At 34.8% G+C, this 24,060-nt stretch overlaps 2 protein-coding genes across 2 annotated transcripts in view; one reads left to right on the top strand and one right to left on the bottom strand.

Moving 5' to 3' along the window:
* LOC148945245 (DNA-directed RNA polymerase II subunit RPB2-like) overlaps positions 1 to 24,060 on the bottom strand; it is a 58,063-nt gene that overhangs the window by 18,784 nt on the left and 15,219 nt on the right. The window lies entirely within an intron of this gene.
* Positions 4,495 to 23,797, top strand: LOC148945246 (uncharacterized). The gene is made up of 3 exons (XM_089098632.1): positions 4,495 to 4,901; positions 21,578 to 21,707; positions 23,424 to 23,797. Exons 1-2 carry the CDS (start codon positions 4,524 to 4,526, stop codon positions 21,704 to 21,706), a joined length of 507 nt encoding a protein of 168 aa, XP_088954758.1. The 5' UTR covers positions 4,495 to 4,523; the 3' UTR covers position 21,707; positions 23,424 to 23,797.

The raw sequence follows: 24,060 nt of genomic DNA, 5'->3' as shown, positions 1-24,060 counted from the left end.
CAAGCATATTAGAAGAGCTAGTGTGCTTTGATACAACTTGATCTTGCTTATATGTTCTGGCTGAACTTTCTAAAACTGGTTTCAGGCAGTCAATGCACATCCTACATTTTTTTACGTACCGTGTCTTTGGTGACATGGCTAGTACTTCTTGATTTTGCGACAAATTTGCCCAGATATTAGACCTGCAAGGTAAAATTCCAATTTAGTAATATTAACCAACTAAATAATATATAAAATGAAATTTATCTAATCATATACAGCACAATAGCACTGTCTAAGTAAAGAGCAAGAGGAATCTGAGCTAGTGTTGTAAAATCACTGTAAAATAAAAATTGATATAATATGGTTACATTGGTAAAATAAGATACTCACTAGGAAATACAAGGAAAAATTGGTGTTTTAAAGTTACCCTGTAGCTACAAGAACAGTTGAGCATTTATTTTTAAGCATCACTTACAGCTTTTAATGGATTTTCTTTAATGATTTAAATTTTCATGGGCTTGACCCTTCATATACAGTTTGATAAATATAATTAACTATCTAATTTATCCCTTTGGTAATCTTGAGCCTAGGGTAATACCTCAGCAATTGGACAGTCTGATTTTGAACATCCATTTTGAAAAAAAAAATTACCATTGTTTAGGAGTAAAATCATATTAGTCATTTTTCACTACATTTAACCCTAAGAAACATAACCCTAGCAGCCTTGCACATCTAAATAGCCACATTCCTCGTATCATATACATGTTATTTTTCATTTATTTATAAAAGTACTGAAGACAATTAAAAAAGAGGTTTGTTACACTTTGATGACACTTTGATTAACTAAGCACTGGATCATAAGAGCAAAACATTCAGTCACTTTTCCTGACACACCAAATCAAATTTAAGGGATAGCAAATTGTCTTAAGAAGGCATGGATGAAATCAGCCCTACTCATCTTAGATTCTGCTTATTTTGAGTTTAATATGATTATTTATTTTAATTTATATTTTGTTTTGGGTTTCATATATTTATTGATGGTGATTTGTGGTAGTTTTGAGCTTGAAAAATTATTTGACTTCATTTCTGCTCATTATTGGGTGAATGTAGCTCTTTACTTTTCTTTGAAAAATCTATTTTGTGAAAGTTTTTTAAATTTAAATTAGTCAAACAGTTTTTGGTAACGAACTGTAAGTAAGGAGCAACCTGGCTCAATAGTAACTGACACTCTAAAAAACAGAATTTTGATACCAATAGATACTTCAAAAGAATCATATTTTAATGCTGATTTCAAACATATAAGTTTCATCAAGTTTAGTCCTACCCATCAAACTTACACACTGAAGAAATTTGCCTGATTTTTGAAAAAAGGGTGAAATGCCCCCTAAAAGTTATAGAACATTGATGAAAATCAAAAAATCAGATTCAGCATATCAGAGAACCTAACTGTAGAGGTTTCAAGCTCCTATCTGCAAAAATGTGGAATTTGGTATTTTTTTTGTCAGAAGAAAGATCATGGATGTGTGTTTTTTTACAGGGGTGATCGTATCGACCCAGTAGGCCTAGAATATCGTGGGAGGGCTCATTCAAACAGAAATTAAAAGTTCTAGTACTCTTTTAATCTGGTCCTCAAAAAATGGAGGGCAACTAGGCCGCGTCCCACACTAATTTTTCCCGCAAAGTCACCCAATAAAAATTTTTAGATAGCCATTTTGTTCAGCATAGTCGAAAATATAATAACTATGTCTTTTAGGATGACTTAACCCCCCAAAGTACCCGGGGGGAGGGCTAAAAGTTATGAACTTTACCCAATGTTTAGATATAGTATTGGTTATTGGGAAGTATAGAGACGTTTTCAGGGGGGATTTATTCTGGTAGTGGGGGTGGGGGGGGTCGGGGGTTATGTGGGAGGATCTTTCCATGAAGGAAGTTTTCATGGGAGAAGGGACATTGCTATGATGGGGGCACCTGATTACCCAGTATTATAAAAAAAATGATCAAAAATTAAATTAAAGAAAAAAAGTTTTTCAACTGAAAGTATGGAGCAACATCAAAATTTTAAATGAACAGAAATTATTATGTATATGATTGGGTTTGCCCCCTTGCTCTTTAAGCCAAAGATTGTTTAGTACTTTCATAAGAGCTATTTATTCTAACTAATGGCCTTTGTGATTAAGAGGTCATTTTTAAAGAATTAGTATATTAGAATGGCCCTAGTTATTTTATTGTTTGTATAACATTTATTAGGTGCATAAACCCTGTTATAAAAAAATATACTTTGATCACCTATATAGCTATATAGCTTGGTTTTTACCAACCCAGTAAACATCCATAAACTCAACATTTGGTTTGCAATAAGGAGACACGGAAGGCTTTACCACTTTCATTGGAAATTTGTTTAACATTTGAGCAAGATTAAAGAAGAAAATTTACATCAAGAATTTTGAATGAACTCTCTCTGAAAATAATCTAGTGAATAATCTGGAAGTTCATTATTTTGTGAATGACCGGAAGTTATTTATTTTGTTGTTTATGAATATACTAGTTTCAATTTTAGTATTTCTACTGAAGATGGTCACTGTATATGTGATTGAAATAACTGGACTTTTTTACCTGTTTTTCACTGTCTAAATAAATGGATTTATCCCCATTGAAAGTTTATTTGTACCATTTCAAGTTTTTCAAATGCTGTTGACAAAAATAGCACTGAATTTTGTGATTCAAAACTTTGCCATTGACAATTCAGGGTATATATTTTCACAGTAGGGGGATGGAGGTGGGTAAGTTTCATGGTAAATTTGCAGTTGGCCATATAATTTAGCTTTGATGAAAGTAAAAACTCCATTTGATGCCTTTTTTATGCTCTTTCATTATTCTTATAAAATACCTTTGGGGTCTTTGAGGGCTCAAGATGCAGTAAATTTTTTGTTGTTCATATTATTGACTTATGAATAAAGTAAACATAGGCCTACAACTTGATGCCTTTTTTTATGCTCTTTTCAAATATAACAGGCTAATCATTTTTGTTGGAAATGAATGTTACCCCCACCCCTATATATTCAGGGTATAAATTCACACATTAGGGGGGGAGTTTAAACTTATCTGTCATTTACATAAAAAATATAATTTACCCCCCTAATGTGGAAATATATACCCTGAATTGGTATATATAGGAGTGGGGGTAAAATTCATTTCCAACAAAAATGATTATTATAGGCTATTTGGAAAGAGCATAAAAAAAGGCATCAAGTGGTATGTTTACTTTATTTGTAAGTCAATAATATTAACAACAAAAAATTTACCCAAAGTGCAATTAGCCCCACAAGTAATTATTGAATTATGAAATAGCATAAAAAAGGCATGAAATGATGCTTTTACTTTCATCTTAGCTAAATTATGGGGCCTACAAGAAAATTACAAATGACTGTTGATGAGAAATAACCTCTAGTAGCCTAGTGAAATCAAACCAAGGCCTATGCAACAAGTTAACTTTGGTAGCCTATGGGTAAATATTTAACAAATCATATTATTGAGTAACAACTTAAGTGAATATAGCATTTGATGCCTTTTTTTATGCTGATTACAAATATAATTATCATTTCTATTGGAAATGAATTTTAGCCCCCCCCCTATACATACCAATTCAGGGTATATATTTCTACATTAGGGGGGTTGGGGGCACATTTTATTTCTGATGTAAATGGGAGGTAAGTTTAAACTTTACCCCCCCCCTAATGTAGAAATATATAACCTGAATTGGCATATATAGGGGGGGGGCTAAAATTACGATAGAAATGATTATTATATTTTTAATCAGCATAAAAAAGGCATCAAATGGTATATTCACTTTAGTTGTTACTCAATAATATGATTTGGTAAATATTTACCAGCCTATATAGCATAGCCTAAGACTACACGTTTTGGGAGAAATAATCCTTATTTTCTTGCTTTTTCTCTTTTGTTTTTTTCTACTGTGAATATTGTAGGCTACAGTAAGCTAGTTTTTCTGTTACAAAAGGTAGTAGTAGGCATAGGTTATACTTTTTTTTCTAGGATAGGTCTACTGCATAGCCCCATTTAGCTGAATGGGCTATATATAGCTTATAGGCAAATATGTAAGTTTGCTAGTTTTGAGGGACTGCCCTTATTCTTTGCTTTGTCTGAATCAACAGTTGGCTCATAATAGGCTAATATGCTGGCAATAAAGCAAAAAAAAAAATGATGAGTAGCCTAGGACTAGACTAAGTTATACCCTTAAGCGGCGTTCACAAGCGTGTCTAGCTAGAATCCGTGTCTAGAACACGTGTCTAGCCAGAATTCAATGTCTAGGCAACGACCGTTCACAAGTAAAATTCAGCGCTTAGCAAGACACACTAGATAATGTGCTTGGCTAGACACACAGTTCTAGCGGCTAGAACAAATGTCTAGGATTTTCGATTATAGCCAATCAGCGTGTGGCAAATTTCACTACTTTTATCTGTATTCACGTTTTAAAATTGAAAGTAATTTTTGGAATAAAATATAGTAATAATGTGTGACACATGGAACAGAAAAAAAAATCCAAATATAGGGAAGAACTTATTGTCTGTATAGAGTTTAATCCATGTTTATATATTAAAAGTGACCCAAAACATATGGACAAAATTTTTATTGAAAATGTCTGGAGGTGCATCTCTGAAAAAATGTCTTTAGCCTACCCAGGCACTTCATCTAAAGATGCTCAATTAGACTTCCTGTCATTAAAAAGGAAATTCAGAAATGAATGTTTGAGGGTTTTGAGGAAGAAGAATGGCAGTGGGGTAGGGAAGGAGTCAATGTGGGACCTATACAAAAACCTCCAATTCCTCAAGCAGCATGTGGAGATTCGACCTGCTCCTGATGAAAGACATCAGAACATTTTGCAGTCTACCATTATTCAGGTGTGTCAGCCATATCCCAATTATTTTCACTGACAAGTTTTAGATAATCTAATAGGCCTAAGCTATATTATAGGCTATAAAAGCTTATATGCTATAGGCCTATAATTAAACAATTAGACCTATAGTAGAGTCACTATTTTCTATAATAGCTAAATGATTAGGAGAGTTGCTTTTCAAGAGGAAACATTTTAATAACAAAAGAGTAGGCCTATTGTCAATAGATTCCCCGAAACCTATTTGCAAATATAATAGGCTATTTGCTGCTCTGAGAATATAGTCCCCTATTCCACCTCCTAATAGTGCCTCATATAGCCTTGTATAATATAATTCTACTGCTCTGTTATATAGCCTACTTTTTTAATAGGCCTATTTTACCAACTTTGTATTGTAAGCCAGAGAAGAGTAGGCTAGTTAATTATATTCTGTAAATTTATCAGAACTATAGCCTCTAATATATGTTCACTAGGGTAAACAATTGCTTTTTAATAGGATGATCTTTTATATTAGCCTAAAAAAAAATAATGTAACCTACTGAATAAAAATTTTGGAAATAAGCTCATATACAAGGTTGCCACCAGCTTAAAAATAAAAATCTCGATTTTTCTTCAAAAAAATCCCGAAATTTCGAAAAAAAAAATCCCGGAACACGGTTTTTAGGTTATACAACATAGGGCTGCAAGGTGATGACGTAAAAAGCAAGGCGCGAAACTCAAAGTACCGTGAAACGTGGTTTCTAGTTGTAACTAACAACTGATTGTAAATATTCCTAGTATTTTTTCGCCGTGAAAAAGTTCTGGTGGATTATTAGTATCTACGAAAATTTTTTTCGCCAAAAGAATTGCCCAAAATTTCCTTACAAAGGGAAACCGACCGTAGGGGGTGTGGGTCTACCTTAGCGTCGTAACGACCGTAGGGTCGGAACCCGCAGTGAGGTTCGAAAGCTCTGACAGCACTGATTGGCTACACGAAAAGCGGGGAGTAATGCCGATACTAAACTTAATAAAAAACATTAATATCACATTAAAAACAAATTTTTAATAAGGACATAAATGGCTAAGTTGAAACTCAAAGCGACAGAAATTATTGCTTCACAATTTGTGCAAGATAAAACTGCAAAACTAGCTCAAACAAACTGACTACGAATAAACTGGTATTTTTAATATATATTAGGATTTTGAAAAACTAGGGCTTTACTAAAAACACAAAATCAACCTTCCAAAAAATGGAATGTGCTCACAGAAGCAAAAAAATCCATCAGTTGCCAGTCGGAAATAAAGGACTAATTGAGCAGGCTCTCAAAATTCTTTCACAAATCAGGAAGTCTACAAATCAGATAAGATAAGATAAATAGATAGATAGCTAAGATTTATTCATAATCAATTAATCATACAAGAAAATACAGTGTGCTAATCCCCCAAATGCTCCTAGGCCTGTCAGAGAGGTGGAATACATACCATTTAAATCACACAATAAATAAATATAAAAACAATAAAATCTGACGACATTGAAGACTCCAATCACTGCGGTAGGTCGTAATGGTTTACGACATTAAAGGTCTTAAAACGGGCTGAAAAAAAAAGAAAAAAAAGACGGAAACAATTGCCACCCCAAGACTTGGTTTACTGTGGACGGAGGACGCCCAGTCTACGGGAGAGCACATAGTTTTTTTTTTTGTGTTAAAAAATTTTAAAGTTGTAGGAGTAAGCCTTTTGGACCACCTTTGGCTGGTAATTTATAATAAAGAAGTTAGGTGACGCTTAAAGTAGTAGATTTTAAAATATTTTTTATAAAAAATTTTACGTCACTGAGAGGAGAGGAGGTGGGATTAAAAAAAAAAAAAAAAAAAAATGCACCTCCAGCGGTTCATACCAGATGCACCGAACTTGCCAAATTTTTTGCGGAAATTTTGAACTGTCTGGCCTTCGCCAGAAGAGACCCCTGCCAAGTCCCTTTCTTTTCATCAGGTCTTCAACCGGGGACGTCGCGGTGGGCCCTCAGCCTCTCGCTGTCTAATCTGTTCCGGAGCTGGCTCTTAATAAGCTTGAGAAGGGAAAACTGCCTTTCAGCGCCGGCACTACTGTGTGGCAGGCTCATCATGGTAAACATAAATGAAGGTAAGACTTTGAACATCTTATTTTTACCTGCATCTTTACAACTGTCCACAAAGGACCAAAACGCTACAGGACCTTCTTTACCTTTCACTTCAAAGATCTCATCCACAAATGGCAGTCTTCTCCACTCTGAGTTAAGCTCCTCGACGTCAACAGAGTATGTTGCTCAAAACCTACTGTACAGCGGTGCTATAGAGGAGATCTGGCCCGAAAGAGCGATTGAAGGGTCAATACATTCTAACTGTTTCAAAAGAGGATCCCTATGGTTAATCCTTTTTTGAATCTGCTTCACAAGAATCTGGTAGAACTTGACACACTTGACTTGAATGTCATTCACCTGATGAGAGGATAAACGCAAGTTTTCCGACTTGACTAGAACATCAAATTTGGCACCGAAGTAAATCTCATTAAAAGGTCTCAGGTTATGAGGGTTGAAGACGTCAACTTCAAAGGGATCTTTATTTCGCAGAGAATTTTCTTTCATGAAGTTTCTCAGAATTTCTCCCAGAGTATCTCTCACTGATTTCAAAATCAGGTGAATCCTAACATCTTCACTCTGGTACTGTAAATTCAGCCTATTCACCACAGGCAAAATGTACCCGAGAAACATATAATAGAGCTGCAACTCATGGCTTTGTAGCCCCTTCAATAGTGCGTTGGCTGCTGGTATTTCTGTCAGCATCATCGACTGAAAGTACAAGGTTAATGCAGGCCACTGTTCCAATAATCTCTGCACCACCTGCTCCATGGCCAACCATCTTGTTTTACTTGGATAAAGTACGGCATGTTCGGCAATATTCAAAAAGGCCTGGCATTCCTTAAACTGTTCTTTGCGTTTTGGTGAAAAGGCGACAAAGTTGTATATGTCATGACTAAATTGGATTACTGACGAATCCAGTGCCTCACAAGCAGCAGCAGAGCACAGGGCAAAAGAATGACAGATGCAGCCATGTACCACTAGCCATGGTAGCTCTTGTTTCAAGAGGGTAGCCAATCCATTGTTTTTGCCTAACATAACACTAGCATTGTCAGAAGCAAAACCAATAATATTTGCTACAGGGATGCCTCTAGTGACAAACTCATTAACGATTAATGCTTTTAGCCCAGCCGCAGATGCATCTTTTACTTTTGGCATTGCTAAAAAGTCTTCGACAACTTTAAGATCGTTTTCGACCTTCTTGGCATAACGCACTAGAATCACTAAAAACTTAGTACACGAAACATCTGTAGATTCATCAACGATTATCGAACATTTGCATCCTTTCAGATCAGTAGCAAGTTCCTCTTCCCCTTCTTTCGCAATCACGTGTTTGATCATTTCTGAAGATTTAGTCCGGGCGCAAGCAAGACCACTAACAGTCGCCGAGTCTTTTATGTAGTTTTTTAAAACGTCAGGCAACTGATCCATTTTAGAAACCGGAAGGTTCTCTTTCACAATAAACGCACACAAGCCCAGTTCAAGGCCTAAAATACTGTCTCTTAGTTTGGCTCGCTCCTGGAGCTCTTTGGAAGCACATGATAAAGCCGATACTTGATTCATTTTAGCTTTGACAGCGTTAACATGAAATGGTCTGGACGCATGCCGTCTCATAGCAGACTTAGTCCCTTTGAGTGGTTTTGAGCAATAGCTACAGTAAGCCTTTGATGGCTCTTTTTCATCCGCCTTAAGCCAGCCCTTAAATTCTGGCAAATGGAGCCACTTGCTGGTGAACTTATCTACATAATTTTTCTTGCCTTTGCTTTTCTGGACTGCACGTTTTTCTCTTCTCTTCCCAATCTCTTTGGAAGATGACGCATTTTTGGTTTTCACTGAATCCTTTCTAAGATTTCTGTTCTTCTCATTCAAAGAATGCCGCCCATTTTCAGCATTATCAGACTCCGACGACGACATAGGATTTGGATCAAATTCTGACCCCTCGTCACTATTGCTAAGGTCTTCGGTTAGATCTTCAGAAGAATGTTCGTCCTCTGAATCTTCAGAGGAGGAGTATTCATTATCGAAGTCGGACTGTCGATGTGGGCGTACGGTAGTAAACACTTCGTTTTCAAAATGTGACGAATCCGCGTCGGCAGAACAGCCAGCGTCGGGCTCTTGACGTGGATGTGTCGTAAGTAATATTTCCTTTTCAAGATCTGACGAACCTGTGGTGGCAGCTAATCCTGACTCTCCATGGGTAGTCTCAGGACTCTTCCGCTTTTTCGCAAACAAGAGACGAATGTCCTTCATCTGTAAAAGAGCAGACTTAAGCATGGGCGTAGGCAGAATTTTGGAAGGGGGGGGGGCAAAACCAGAACGAAATCTCTGAAAATTCGTCTTCAAAGCAGGCCCGTCGTTTAGGTTTTAGTTAAAGGACATAGAAACGTAAAAAATATACATATAATTCTCTATGGGACCCTAGAAAACACAATTTCCCATCAAAACCCGAAATTCGTAGCGTTTTTAAAAAGTTTGTTATTTACGAATTTATTATTTGGTCCGTGGGCTTGCAGCGTCCCTCTGGTGTTGCGACGAAATAATCTTTGGCTGATTTTTCCTCAGTTGCCGATGAAAGGCTACAGAAGAAGCTAACGAAAAACTATAAGGGAATACAGGAAGAGAGACTGCATTTTCTGTTTTCTTCCTTCATTTTAAATCAACCAGGGTAAAAAGTCACATCAACGATTTTCAAATTTTTTGCGGCCGTGGTCTCGGATAGCACTGTGTAGGAATTATGACGTCTGGCCTCAAAATCTTGAAAATCCCTAAACGTGTTAAAAAAAAGGCTTGGTGAATATGAATTGAGATTTTTAACCATGAATGAAGGTATTATCATTATTTTTGCGTTCCTATGTCCTTTAAATTGAAAATAAATATTTTTTCTTAATATTTTTAAATATTTATACTAATATATATTATATTTTAATATATATTTTATATATATTTATTATTTTTAAATATTTATAAATTTCTTGGCCACTCGAGTACCTAGTCTTTAGCATTGTTAATATTCTAACCCCCCCCCCCCTGCCTACGCCCATGGACTTAAGTATTTACAGATCTACCAATTATTGTCAATGCTTAGCTGATTCCCTGGCTGTCTCGTGTCCAAAATCTTCCACCGGTCATACGGTATAAGTCAGAGGAATATTATATGATCTTTTTTCTTTCTAACACATACTTTCTAGATACTGGAATTTCTGTTTCATTCAGACCCACCTAGGCCAAGGTTAAATGTAGAAATAAAGCCTTATAAGATTTTTGGCTGCAAAGTCTTATTCCTTCAATGCATGATCACAAATATAGTCAGGCTAGAGAAACATAGTCAGAATGCTAAAGACTAGGTACTCGAGTGGCCAAGAAATTCCTATCTATCTGCTGCCACCAAAAAAAGTTGATGGGCTAACATTCTCCTCTACTTAATTTTTACTTCTCTAAGCCTATCAAGCACAAAATCACTTTCCAGAAACTTTGTGTGGCCAATTTAAACTTTTCTGACTCAAATTAAAGGACATATCGCAGTACTTTCGGCTTTTCTACTACTTTTGGATCTGTAGGGATCCTTGCATTTCCCTGAAACCTCGATTTTTGCTGCTTTTGTGTAAAGTCAAATTTTGCATCCAGCGATTTTGACGTTTGAGCTATCGTGATTTCGAGTTCGCAGAATCGCAACCTAATAGGTATTTTCTGTATTGGAGAACAGAAACTTCTCCAGAAAGAAAGAGCACTGCATATGCATCATAATTCATGATTAGAAGTATAATATACTGCAGACCCCCTAAATCATAAAATCTAATGCTAGTCTATTTATATGGACATTTTATAGAAAGAAATTTAAAAGATTCTCAAAAGTTCTGACTAAAGATTTTTCTTGTTACCTCCTCTCTACCTAAAAAACTTATCCTTGAAATTAAAAAAAGAGGTCATCTTACAATATGTCTGGAAATGGGTGGTGGGAGGTAGAAAAGCCCACACAAATTCATGTTACCAGAATGCTTTTCTAAAATTATTCCAACCATCTTCCACATTGTCAACTTTTAAACTCTCAAGTTTGGTATTCAACTGTTCCTGGAAAGCTTGTTTCAAATTCTCATCCTGGAGTCTACCAACATCATAACTTCCTGGGAGGTAGTTACCCTTCCGAGACTTCAGCTTTAGATTAACCCTAGACACTACTAGATGGTGGTCTTTACTTTTCACATCAATAACAGCACTCCTATATACCCTAGTATCTTGTATTGATCCTGCCAGTCGGTAATTTAAAAAAAAAAAAAAAAAAAAAAAAAAAAAAAAAAATGAGTTGGTTGAAGCAAATTCTGCCATCAAGCCCCAGCCCATTATGTATACAAGCCCAATGGACATTGTGGCTTGATGAAATGCTTCCAATTACTTGATTTTACTTCAAGTCAGGAAATGGAAAATGGGGCTAGGTCAGGAAAAGGAAATTTTAAGTAGACTAAAGATAGGCTTTGTAAAGATAGACTAGTCTAGGCCTAGTAATAGCAAAACATATTTTTAGCTCTAATATTTATTAAAGGGGAGAAATCAGATAAAGAAAAAAAGGAAATATACCATTAGATTTTCTATTTCCTTGTCTATTCCCCCACAAAGCCAGATACACCTTTAGGCTTAACAAAACAGTTTGATTTTTCTTTAAACTAGCTTTATTTGGTAATACACATCAGCTGCTGATGAAGAACTGGGTATATTATCCAAGCACACCTGGTGTTTGGATAATCACTAACTTTGGACAAACACACAAGCATAATTTGATTCAAATAGAGCCTACATTTCCAAGCAAGCTCTTAGTCTTGCATATGTATAGATTTAGATTACCTTGTTGGGATTAGCTCAATGTGATCTCAGAAACTTTTTTATACTGAAAATTAAGCTTAAAGAAAAGTTAGCAAACCCTAGTAGCCTTATTTTTCTTTACAGCACATGTCTGGGATTGAATCTATTTATGTTTGAGTGGCTTTGTATCCTACAAGGCCTATAGGATCATGTGTTTAAGATTGGGCAGTATTTTCTTGAATTTGCCTAAGCTATGCTTAAACTAAATTGTGTATTTGCCATTAGACTCTACTATTAACTATCAATGCATTCAAAACATTCAGCAATCCATATGACTAAAATAATCAGCCTAATCAAATAGCCTAGGCTAGCCTACTTGTTCAAGAAAATTAGGAGAAACCTAATAAGTTAGGCCTATGCATGGTAACCTAACAAAGATCAATTTTATAGGTGGTATAATACAATAGTTCAGTAGTTAACAAAATAAAGTTAAGCTTCTTGGGAATAGCACCATCAGCGAGGGGAAAATATTAAACCCAAGTAGCCCATTGGTGCGAGCCCGTCCAATAGTGATGTAGGACAAATAGTGCAGCCAATAGGGACTGTAAAATATACTTGTTAGTAACGCCCGAATGTAACCTCCGGCGAAATTGGGAAAAGTAGATAGCTAGAACTTAGCAGTTTTTGCGCCAGTTTTATGTAAGTCTTTTCTCAGTCTTATGCAAGGCTATTTTCAGTCTATTTTGAGTCTTAGAGGAGTTTTACGCCAGTAATTTATATTATGTGAGTTTACTCAAAATAAACTTTTGAGAGAACTTTTTTGTGAGTGCATTAACTTTTGCGTAGCATCGCTCCAGATGACAATTTTGTATCAGTGTCTTGTATTACAAGTGTGTTGATATAACCGAAGCTCTGCGACAATTATGTGAGTAACAATAAATGCATTACTTTTTTATTTTATTCTCTCCATGTTAATATTCCTCAAGTTTGTTAGTCCTTGTAGCTCCACTCGCCCCTAAGGGAAACTGAAGCTTATCAGTCTGATTTCGACTCAGTACGGCCGTTAATATAAGCTCCCTACATGTACTCCTAGATTAAGGTCCCCACTCCAGAAATTCCGCCTCCGCTCAGGAAGGCCACACGCGAACCGTTAGCTAAGGGCGTGGCTATTTCCCCATTGAATTAATTAATTGGAATCTCCGTATTAGGAAACATCAGAAGATATAAGTACAGTCAAATTTTCAAAAGAAACCCCCACAATTTAATTTTCAAAAGAAACCCCCCATTAGACAACCAGCACAACAAAAATGGAAAATATACTTAAAACTAAAGTAAAACTAAAGTTGTTGAACGGAGTATGAGGCTCAGTTCGTCGTTCAAAGAACGACGGTACTAAGAACGAAGAACGGCATTTCAAAGAATGGCTTATAAGTGAAACATTTCACAGAACAGCAAAAACGAACGGCTTAATTTGTAAAACCGAGGATTTGATTTCCATAGAACAACGAAAACGAACGCAGCTATTGATGTTTTGATAATTTTAAACGTCTGATAAAGAAAGGGTGATGATACTCTATTTGAAGTTTGAACACAGAATAGAATTTTGTCAAATTAGGCACATGTAAAAGCTTTATTTAAGAGAGAGGTTTTAAAAATTTATTTCCAGCGAAGATGTCAAAGTAGAGTATGCATTATGGAAGTTTCAAGCTGAATTTTTGTGCTTTCAGGAGGGATTCTTTTCTGATGAGGGGAGGGGGTGGGAGGAAAGGGTTACGGGGGAGGATTCTTCCATGGAGGATGTTTTTTAGGGGGAAGGGACATTTCTATGAAGGGAGCACCGGATTATTTAAAAAACGATCAGAAATTTAATAAAAAAAATAGTTTATTCAACTTAAAGTAAGGAACAACATTAAAACTTAAAACAAACAGAAATTATTAGGTATATGAGGGGATTCGCCCCCTAGTCAATGCCCTGCTCTTTTCGCTAGTCTTTTTTTAGTAGTTTCAAAATAGCTCTATATTATAATTAAAAAGCTTTTGTGATTAATGGGTTTGTGATTCGAACAAAACTCGAATTGTAGCATGAAGAGCAAGGTATCGACTAGTGGACAAACTCCCTAATATACGTTATAAAACATACGAATATAGAAGTTCATTACGTAAGTTAATTCATAAGTTACATCAGAACAAAATTTCGAGAAAGCCATTTAGCCAAAAAAGTAAAATTAATATGCAAATCTTTTTTTAATTATTCATGTACGGTGAGCCAAAATCAGAACTGCATTAATTCAAAAATGTTCAGAAATTAAATAAAAAAAAATTTAACTGAAAGTAAGGACCAACATTAAAACTTAAAACGAACAAAAATTATTCTGTATATATGAAACAGGCTGTCTCCTATTCAATGCCTCACTCTTTACGATAAAGTTTGAATCTGTTACACAACTTTATTTTTCACAAAAATAAAAAACTTAGGTTAAATACATAACCTACCCCAGGTACATTCCCCCCCCCTGAAACCCCCAAAACAAATCGTTTAAATCTTGTAAAACCATGATAAACCACAGCTTTGCAAGGTTTTATATATTGTGGGCTCTTGCAAATAGCCAATTTGTCAGGTTTTTTGTTACTGGTTTCCTTGTACAATAGTAATTTTTTTCCTTGGACAAAGCTGTACCCAGGGGGGGGGCACTTGAACACCCCCCCCCCCCTCCCAAAAACGAAATCTTTGTCTGACTTGTAAAAATGTAACAAAAATGTAGGTAAACAAATTTTGGTGCTTAGGCATCATGCAGGTATACTATACAGGGCTTCCACTCTCGAAAATTCAAATTTGGGGACAAGTCTTAAAAATTTGGGGAGTTTTTGGGGAAAAGTCTTCAAGATTCGGGGATTTTTCAGGAAAAAACAAAATGGAATTTTGTTGCAAAAATTTGGGAGCCAAAATTGGTTTTAGCTTCGTTTTCAGGCTCAAGTAGGGCTTGTATCTGCGTAGTAAATCAAGCCTTTTACAAAATAGGTTTTAGATCCAGAGCCACAGCCTGGGATTGGAACCCATAGACTTATTGCTGATATTGCAGCAAAAACTTCAAAATTAAAAAAAAAAAAAAAAGAGTTTTAGTTTTTTTTATTTAACCCATCTTCCCCCAGAAAAAAACAGAAATTCCATCCTTTATGGATGTTTCCCCACAAATAACAGCTCCCTAGTACAAATGTGCTCCCGCAGAAAATTTTCCATTACTCATTCATTAAACTCCAGGTTCCCACTATTACAATGATATCTTTTGTCATTAAAATGACAACAACAATTCCGTTGAGCCGAAATAACTATCCCAAATTTTTTAACAAATGATTGCAAATTCATCATCTTTTATTTTATTTCATTATCAGGAACAAAAATTGATTTTTTTAGCGGTGCCAACATACTTAACCATGAACAATGTATTACTGCAATTTTACAATACTCTTCCCCTCTCCAGAGAGTAATCCAAAAAAATAAGAGTCTAATACTATCAAAGATGGTCATACGATGCGGTACAAAATTCGGAAAGAGGGTTTTGTAAATACTTTGACACCAGACATGATTTCTTCATTGCTGGTGACAGCTGTTTTCGTTTGAGAAGTCGCATATTGATTCTTTTTTTTTCTTTATTTATGCCGTTTAGAAAAATTGATGTGAGACTTGTCAGGTATTGAAGTGACATGTTTGACCAATATTGATGGGGCATGTGCACTTAATTTTGATTGAATTCCGATAATAAAAATGAATTTAAGCTAAATTAAGACATCAGGACAAAGTATTCTTTTCTATAAGGGGCTATATTTCGGTCACATATATACAAGATTGAAAGCGAAGAAATAATAAAAGGCGCCTTTTCACGGTAGAAAGTTCAATATTTGTCTTGAAGAATGCCAAAGCAAAAAAAAAAAAAAAAGCAAAAAAAGAATATTTTGGGTGTAGCTGCTGACAAGGAGGGGGATTAACGAATTTTTTGTTGTTTAACAAAAATAAGAGTTGTGAGAAAGTCAAACTTTAGCATAAAGAACGAGGTGTTGAGGAGGGGAGAGCCCCTTTCATATACGGAATAATTTCTGTTTAAGTTTTAACGTTGGTCTTTAATTTCAGTTAAAAAACTTATTTTTTTATTTAATATTTGAATGTTTTTGAATTGATGCAGGTTTTGATCTTGGGTCACCGTACATGAATAATTAAAAAAAAATGTGCATATTAGTATTGCTTTTATTTGGTTGAATAGCTTTCTCGAAATTTGTTTAATTTTATTACAAACGTTTTTATTAGTAATAAAGATACATAACTTACGAATTAACTTACTAAGCTAAAGTTTCAATTTTTGTTCCAGTTCTTTAAAAATGACCCCTTAATAACAAAGGCCGTTATTTAGAATAAATAGCTCTTATGAAAGTATTAAAAAATCTTTGGCTTAACGAGTGAGGTACTGACTAGGGGATGAACCCCCTTTGGATCCACTACTGTCATGGTTGCCGAGGTAGGTGTAATCTAATAAAGAACAAACAACAGCGCATAGTAACCAAAAGTTAAAAACATTTTGAAAAAAAATTACTATTAAGAAAAAGTTGTCATGGGACATTGGTTCAGGAATGGTAACTATTATTTTGGTTCGTTTTAAAAGTAAAAGTTTATTCCAAAAAAAAGTTTATGATGATTTCTAAAAAAAGACTAAAACACATCAAAAATAGTGTCAGATCAATATGAAAAGTATACCATTGGAATCTTGTATAGTTGAAAACATTGTACAGGGGAATACCAGTTCCCCTCATTCAGTGGCAGATCCAGTGGGGAGGGGGCGAAGGGGCGCAAGCCCCCCTAGTATAGCCTAAAGTAGTGTAATTTACTTAATTTACTCAAGTTTGCGTTAATTAAACTTACTCCTGACGCAAGTTTTTCGGATCAACCGATTTTGCGCCCCCCTAAATTTTTTATTGGATCCACCTATTCTGCCCCCCCCCCCAAAAAAAACAAAATCCTTGATCCGCACCTGTCCTCATTGAATAACAAGGAAAATCACTTTTCTCAATAATTTCAATCAGAAAATTTAACTTAAACTTACGTTTAAACTTACCGCCAATTTACATCAGAACCAAAATTGCCCCCCCCCCCTTATGTAGAAATGTATACCCTTAATTGGCATATATAGGGGGGGGGCTGAAATTCATTCCCGATAGAAATGATTATTATATTTTTAATCAGCATAAAAAAAGGCATCGAATGGTGTATTCACTTTATTCCTAACTTAATAATATGATTTTGTATATATTTACCCATTTTTGTTGGAAATGAATTTTAGCCCCCACCCATATATATATACCAATTCTGGGTATATATTTGCACATTAGGGGGGGGGGGAAGTTTAAACTTACCTCTCATTTACATCAGAAATAAAATTACCCCCACCCCCCTAATGTGCAAATATATACCCTGAATTGGTATATATAGGGGGTGGGGGCTAAAATTCATTTCCAACAAAAATGATTACTATATTCTTAAAGAGCATAAAAAAGAGCATTAAAGAGCACAATTTACTTAATTAACTCAAGTTTGCATTAATTAAACTTACTCCTGATTCAATTTTATCAGATCAACCTACATTGCGCCCTGTATTTTTTTTTTTAATAGAATACACCTATTTTGCCCCCCCCCCAAAAAAAAATCCTTGATCCTCACCTGCCCACATTGAATAACAAGGATAATCACTTTTCTCAATAACTCCAATCTGAATTATTATCTTCTCTGAAAATCAAATTTAAATAAAAAATTTCTTATATTAATAAACCTTTTACAATTTAATGTTTTGTTTGCCATCATGAATCACGAATTTGCCAAATCATGAATTAGCAGGTTCTGCCTATAGGCCTAGCAACAAGCGGACAAAAACCCGTCTCATGAAGGTTGACGAAAGCCAATAACAGGAAATCAATGAACGGAACAAAGCAATATTGCGTAATAACTAGATACATGAGCAATTCCTTTATGTTTATCTATAAGAAGATTTGTCACTTCTTAGTAAATTTAAAAATAAGAGGAACTGTACAAGCAAAACTATTTGAATTAATAACCTACTTGTTCACAAAAGGAAGAGGATTTTAACTGTACAAAAATAAAGTTTCTAAGTGATATAATACAATAATTAAGAGTAGTTTAAATGTCAAAAAGTTTTCAAAGTGATTAAAGTGTCCGACTACTGGGTGTCTTACCCTATACCTAACCTAACCTAACCCTTAATTGGCATGTATAGGGGGGGGGGGGGTTGAAACTCATTTCAGATAAAAATGATTATTATATTTGTAAGCAGCATAAAAAAAGGCATCAAATGGTGCATTCACTTTTGACCTAACTCAATAGGCCTAATATGCTTTTGTAGATATTGACCAAAGACTCTTTTTTTCAAAGCAGTCCCAGCATCCTTACTTCAGTGAAGTTCAACCAGGGCTGATAGAAAGTGAGGTAAAACAATGCAATTTGCCACCATGTGATTCTAAGTATAATACAAATACAGTTTCTAATATAGTTTATAATTCAGTTAATACAGCAATACAGTTTATAATATAGTTAATACAGTATAATATAGTTTCTAGGTGGTATAATACAGTAATTAGAGTAGTTTAAATGTCAAAAAAATTTAAAATGATTAATGCATCGCAGGTGACGGGAATTGGAGACTTTTGTCCATGAATAGGATGATGATTCATTCCTATAAAAGATTCTGTCTGAGAATAGGCAGGTGGCCGACTACTGGGTGTCTTACCCTAGCCTATATAGGGGGGGAGGCTGAAATTCATTTATGATAGAAATGCTTATTATATTCGTAATCAGCATAAAAAAAAGGCATTGAATGGTGTATTCACTTTATTCCTAACTCAATTATATGATTTTGTAGATATTGACCAGGTCTTTTTACTTTTAGGCCTATATATTTTTGTCTTGCTGAGAATGGCCCTTGGACATAGGGCCAAAATAATCATTCAAATTATCTTCACTGTCTTACAATAATACTGTCAAAATACCTTCCCAGGACATAAGCCTATGGTAGCCTGTAGACACATCCCTGAGAGTTTTATTTACCTAACCTAACCCCTTTCCAAGATAAAAAAAATGTAGGGTTTTACCGAGGTATAAATTCATCCAAGACCTTATTTAGGCCGCTTATTAATGATATGATGCATAAATCCTACTAGGCATAGGCCTACTCTCTTGCTACTACAACATTTCTTCAAAAAAATTGCAAAGAACTGTGCAGGAATAGCCTATCTGAAATTCAATCATATTTGATACATTGTAATTTAATGTATTCTATCTTTCATACACTTACTTCTTTTTTCTTTTCTATCACTTTTCTATTACTTCTATTTCTTTTCAAATTCTCATCCTGGAGTCTACCAACATCATAACTTCCTGGGAGGTAGTTACCCTTCCGAGACTTCAGCTTTAGATTAACCCTAGACACTACTAGATGGTGGTCTTTACTTTTCACATCAATAACAGCACTCCTATATACCCTAGTATCTTGTATTGATCCTGCCAGTCGGTAATTTAAAAAAAAAAAAAAAAAAAAAAAAAAAAAAAAAATGAGTTGGTTGAAGCAAATTCTGCCATCAAGCCCCAGCCCATTATGTATACAAGCCCAATGGACATTGTGGCTTGATGAAATGCTTCCAATTACTTGATTTTACTTCAAGTCAGGAAATGGAAAATGGGGCTAGGTCAGGAAAAGGAAATTTTAAGTAGACTAAAGATAGGCTTTGTAAAGATAGACTAGTCTAGGCCTAGTAATAGCAAAACATATTTTTAGCTCTAATATTTATTAAAGGGGAGAAATCAGATAAAGAAAAAAAGGAACTATACCATTAGATTTTCTATTTCCTTGTCTATTCCCCCACAAAGCCAGATACACCTTTAGGCTTAACAAAACAGTTTGATTTTTCTTTAAACTAGCTATATTTGGTAATACACATCAGCTGCTGATGAAGAACTGGGTATATTATCCAAGCACCCCTGGTGTTTGGATAATCACTAACTTTGGACAAACAAACGAGCATAATTTGATTCAAATAGAGCCTACATTTCCAAGCAAGCTCTTAGTCTTGCATATGTATAGATTTAGATTACCTTGTTGGGATTAGCTCAATGTGATCTCAGAAACTTGTTTATACTGAAAATTAAGCTTAAAGAAAAGTTAGCAAACCCTAGTAGCCTATTTTTCTTTACAGCACATGTCTGGGATTGAATCTATTTATGTTTGAGTGGCTTTGTATCCTACAAGGCCTATAGGATCATGTGTTTAAGATTGGGCAGTATTTTCTTGAATTTGCCTAAGCTATGCTTAAACTAAATTGTGTATTTGCCATTAGACTCTACTATTAACTATCAATGCATTCAAAACATTCAGCAATCCATATGGCTAAAATAATCAGCCTAATCAAATAGCCTAGTCTAGCCTACTTGTTCAAGAAAATTAGGAGAAACCTAATAAGTTAGGCCTATGCATGGTAACCTAACAAAGATCAATTTTATAGGTGGTATAATACAATAGTTCAGTAGTTAACAAAATAAAGTTAAGCTTCTTGGGAATAGCACCATCAGCGAGGGGAAAAACTCTACTTTGAGATTCAGATCCCTGTTTAAACTTATTCCACTTATATATATACAGAATAAGTAGAATGCCGTACGCTTTTTACTTACCTTTTCTGAGTTTAACTTTGCCCGAGGCATTGCACGGGGCACTGACCTGAGAGATTTAAGTCTCCTCTTGACGGTGGCGTCAGTTGAGACTACTTTCAATACTTCCTGCAAGGTTAAAGCACGTTTAAAATTTGAATTCGCCGCTCGACTCCAATTTTCAAAAGTTAAATCCGGAACGAAAAAATTGTTTCTACAGTGTAATAGCGCAAATCCAGAGGGAACTAGCAAAAACAGAGAATATTCGTGATACTGTACATAAAAAAAAAGTAGACTATCAGCCAAAATCGTTGAAAATCTCTTTTTAATAAAAAATCCCGGTTTTTAGCAAAAATCCCGGTTTTTAGCAAAAAATCCCGGTTTTTATTACAATAAATCCCAAAAATCCCGGACACAAAAAAAATCCCGGACCGCAAAAAAAAATCCCGGAAAACCGGGATTAATCCCGGACGGTGGCAACGCTGCTCATATATCAATCAGTAGACAATAGTGCTTGTTTAATTGATTTAGGTTTTTTTGGTTTTCAGTAAGGAATTAAAAACAATTTGACTTTGTACACAATTTGACATTTGTAATTTATGTGAAGTGCAGTTGTGCTCAAAAACCAACTGATTAGTCTATTAAGTTCTTCTTATTTAGGTTAGTGCATATAAATAACAAGAATATGGAAATCCCAACAGTAAGCTTTTAGAAATTTAACATGCCAGCTGTTAACTCATTCTAAAGTTGTTGTAACCAAAGAGTATAGTTGTAACCAGAGTATGCTGCAGTTTTGCTTGGAATTATGGGTGCTGTCAAGACTCCAATGTAGTAATAGGTATAATATATATTTCCCAAAAAAACTTATCAGCTTGTCTTGTAATGCTTCTTGTGTTGTAAATTAAACTGCTATTTCATTGAAATTCTGTGTAAAATTTGCAATCCTTTGTTGATGTTTACAAGTACATAAAATTTCTTGTGAAGTCACATTTTCCAGCCCTGCCATCCTCAAATTTGTTTACAAATGCCCACAATACAAAGTGTAAAGACAAGCCACAAAAATTTCATATAATTGATTCATTTAGTATTGATTTTACAGGAAGAATCCCAAGATGAAAGCTCTAAACCAAATTGTTGCTCCCCAAGCTGCTCAACCCCAGTTCTTCAACCACAAAGTACAGCTGAAGCTCAGGATGATGTAGACTCCTCTATTACAGAAAAAAGTTAAGGTTTGTTATTTTAGTGTATATTCAATTTTTGTTCATTTGTTTTTGAACGTGTGCCAAGCTTCTCTTTCTCTCTCTATGTCTTTGCCTCACCCATTTTCTGGGAATGGGTTTCTTTTGAGGGGATCAAGTTTATAAGATATTGTTAAAATGACATTTTTTTAACACTAAAATAATTCTTGTATAATCGAAACATCAAATGTAAGCTGCAAATACTAGATTGAATAAATAAAAAATACTCAGTTTTAAGGGAATACAGAATATTCAGTCAGTATTTCAACCTAATTTTTTGTAAGAAATATAGTAGTTCTTGTCTTTTAACTCTGAATTTTATTCAAAATATATTTCCTACTATAAACAGCAGAAATAAAATGTGTCCATCAAAGCCATTTTCTGATTCCATTGATTTTTGGATAGGAAATTTGTGAATAAATGAGACAACAATATCCACGTCTCTGAGGGGTGTCACATTTTGTAAAGATTGTTGAACCTATGTTATATGTATATCTAAGAAGGTACAAGGATTGTAAACAGTCAGTTTTGTGCTAATGGATTCCAAATGGTTTTATGATCCTATAAGTTTTTGAATAAGAAATTTGTGAATATATAAAAAGACAATATCCATGTCTGTGAGGGGTCTCACATTTTGTCAATATTGTAGAACTTGCGTTATATGTATATCTAAGAAGGTGTAAGGATTCCAAACAAAGTCAGCTTTGTGCTAATGATATTCTGATTGGTTTTGTAGTTTTTTTGAAACACCACTAAGCAGCAAAATTGTACTTAGCTGAAGCTAAGTGTTCTCATAGTTTCAAAAAAAAAAAATTAATTCACTGCCTTGTGCAAATCAACTAAAAAAAATTGATTCTTGCAGTCAAATTGAAAGAGTGTTTTTTCAAAATGATAAAGGGTTTTCATTTGAGAAAGAGTAAATTTTAGGAAGTGCCAAATTAAAGGGTGGCTAGAGTTAATCCCCCCTGCCTGCCCACGACTGGTTGGGCTAAAATCTCTTTCAATTTATAAAAAAGGACTTAAACTCTTAATTTTCTCAAAATCCTGGTTACAACCCTTGGTATTATACATCAAGTTCAATCTCAAGCTCCCCTTTGAACCAATTCTGTATTTAGCTGATGGTTCAATGAGACCTGGAATTTTTTGCATTAAAATGCACCCTTTGAGTCTCCCTCCCCCCCCAACTACACTCCAATCAAAGAACCCCAGTTTACAAGTTTAAGAGCCTTTATAAGTTTTGACATTTGTCCATGGCTTACAGGTACTATTTGTTATTGGGAAAAAACAGGGATATTTCTTTTCAGGAGATTTTTCTGCAGGGGGGGGGGGGGGTCTGGGGTAATTTTCTGTGGAGAGTAAATTTTTGAGAATAATTTCCTTTCAGTGAGGATGCGTGTTCTGGGGGTATTTTTTGAGGGGAGACTCCTAGAACCAATTATAGGTATGCTAGCTTTGACCTGCATTTGTCTAGTCATAAATTAAACTGAGGGATATACTATTTGTTTCCCATGTCTGGTTTATAGATATCTGGCATTTTCTTGCTGAATGCTAGAAATAAATCAGAAGGCCATCCTTATTTTAAAATTGGGATGAAAGGACATTTATTTGTTGCTTTTTTTGTATTTTAACCTACCCTTCCTGTCTCTAACCTAACCTACCTATTCGTATGCAACTATGATTAAATTGTGCTTTTTTTTTTTTTTACAGATAGTTCTAAAGAAAACACCAAAAAACGAAGAGGAATTAAAATAAGAGAGAGTGAAGAAGATGGTATTACCGATGCCATATTACAAGCCTCAGATGTTTAAAAAAAAATTCAAAATAAAACAGAACTTAAAGAAGATAATGCAGGAATGTTTGGCAGACTCATTGCCAATAAAATCAGACATTTGACAAAAAAATTAAAGAATTGCCATGGCTAAGGTCCTTGAGATTATTGATGATCTGGAAGAACAACAAGATAATGACAAAATTTGTGTTTACACTATAGCTGGAACAGACATTGAGTAGATTCAATTTTTTTCTTTATACTGAAATAAATTTTTCTTTTTTGCTGTTTTTAATTAAAATGTTTGGTTCTCCTTTTTTAGATTTTACAGGGCCACCTAGGTTAACTTTTAGCAAAAGTCATGGGTTTTTTGGAGGGGAGGCTGTAAGAGAATATTTGGACTAAGGTCAGAACTCTATATGAAGATTTTTCGTGGCTAATTAAAAACATTAGTTGAAATACTTACCTTGGTATCTATCTTGGATTCACTCTAATTAGCCATGACTCTCAAGTTCTATGTCACTTCCACCAAGTTGATTTTAATGTGAAATACTTAAATGTCATCTTGAAGTTTTT

This window comes from Artemia sp. Qi Xiang Cuo, chromosome 13, assembly GCF_049724085.1.
Source record: "Artemia sp. Qi Xiang Cuo chromosome 13, ASM4972408v1, whole genome shotgun sequence".
Taxonomy (NCBI): Eukaryota; Metazoa; Arthropoda; class Branchiopoda; order Anostraca; family Artemiidae; genus Artemia; species Artemia sp. Qi Xiang Cuo.
Note: the sequence above shows the minus strand (reverse complement) of the source record. Positions and strands in the feature narration are given on the sequence as shown.

Bases quoted from the DNA above. Each gene is read 5' to 3' on its own strand.
- LOC148945246 (XM_089098632.1), top strand. From the start codon at position 4,524: ATGGAACAGAAAAAAAAATCCAAATATAGGGAAGAACTTATTGTCTGT. The intron at 4,902-21,577 runs GTGTGTCAGCCA...TTGATTTTACAG, and splicing joins TGCAGTCTACCATTATTCAG to GAAGAATCCCAAGATGAAAG.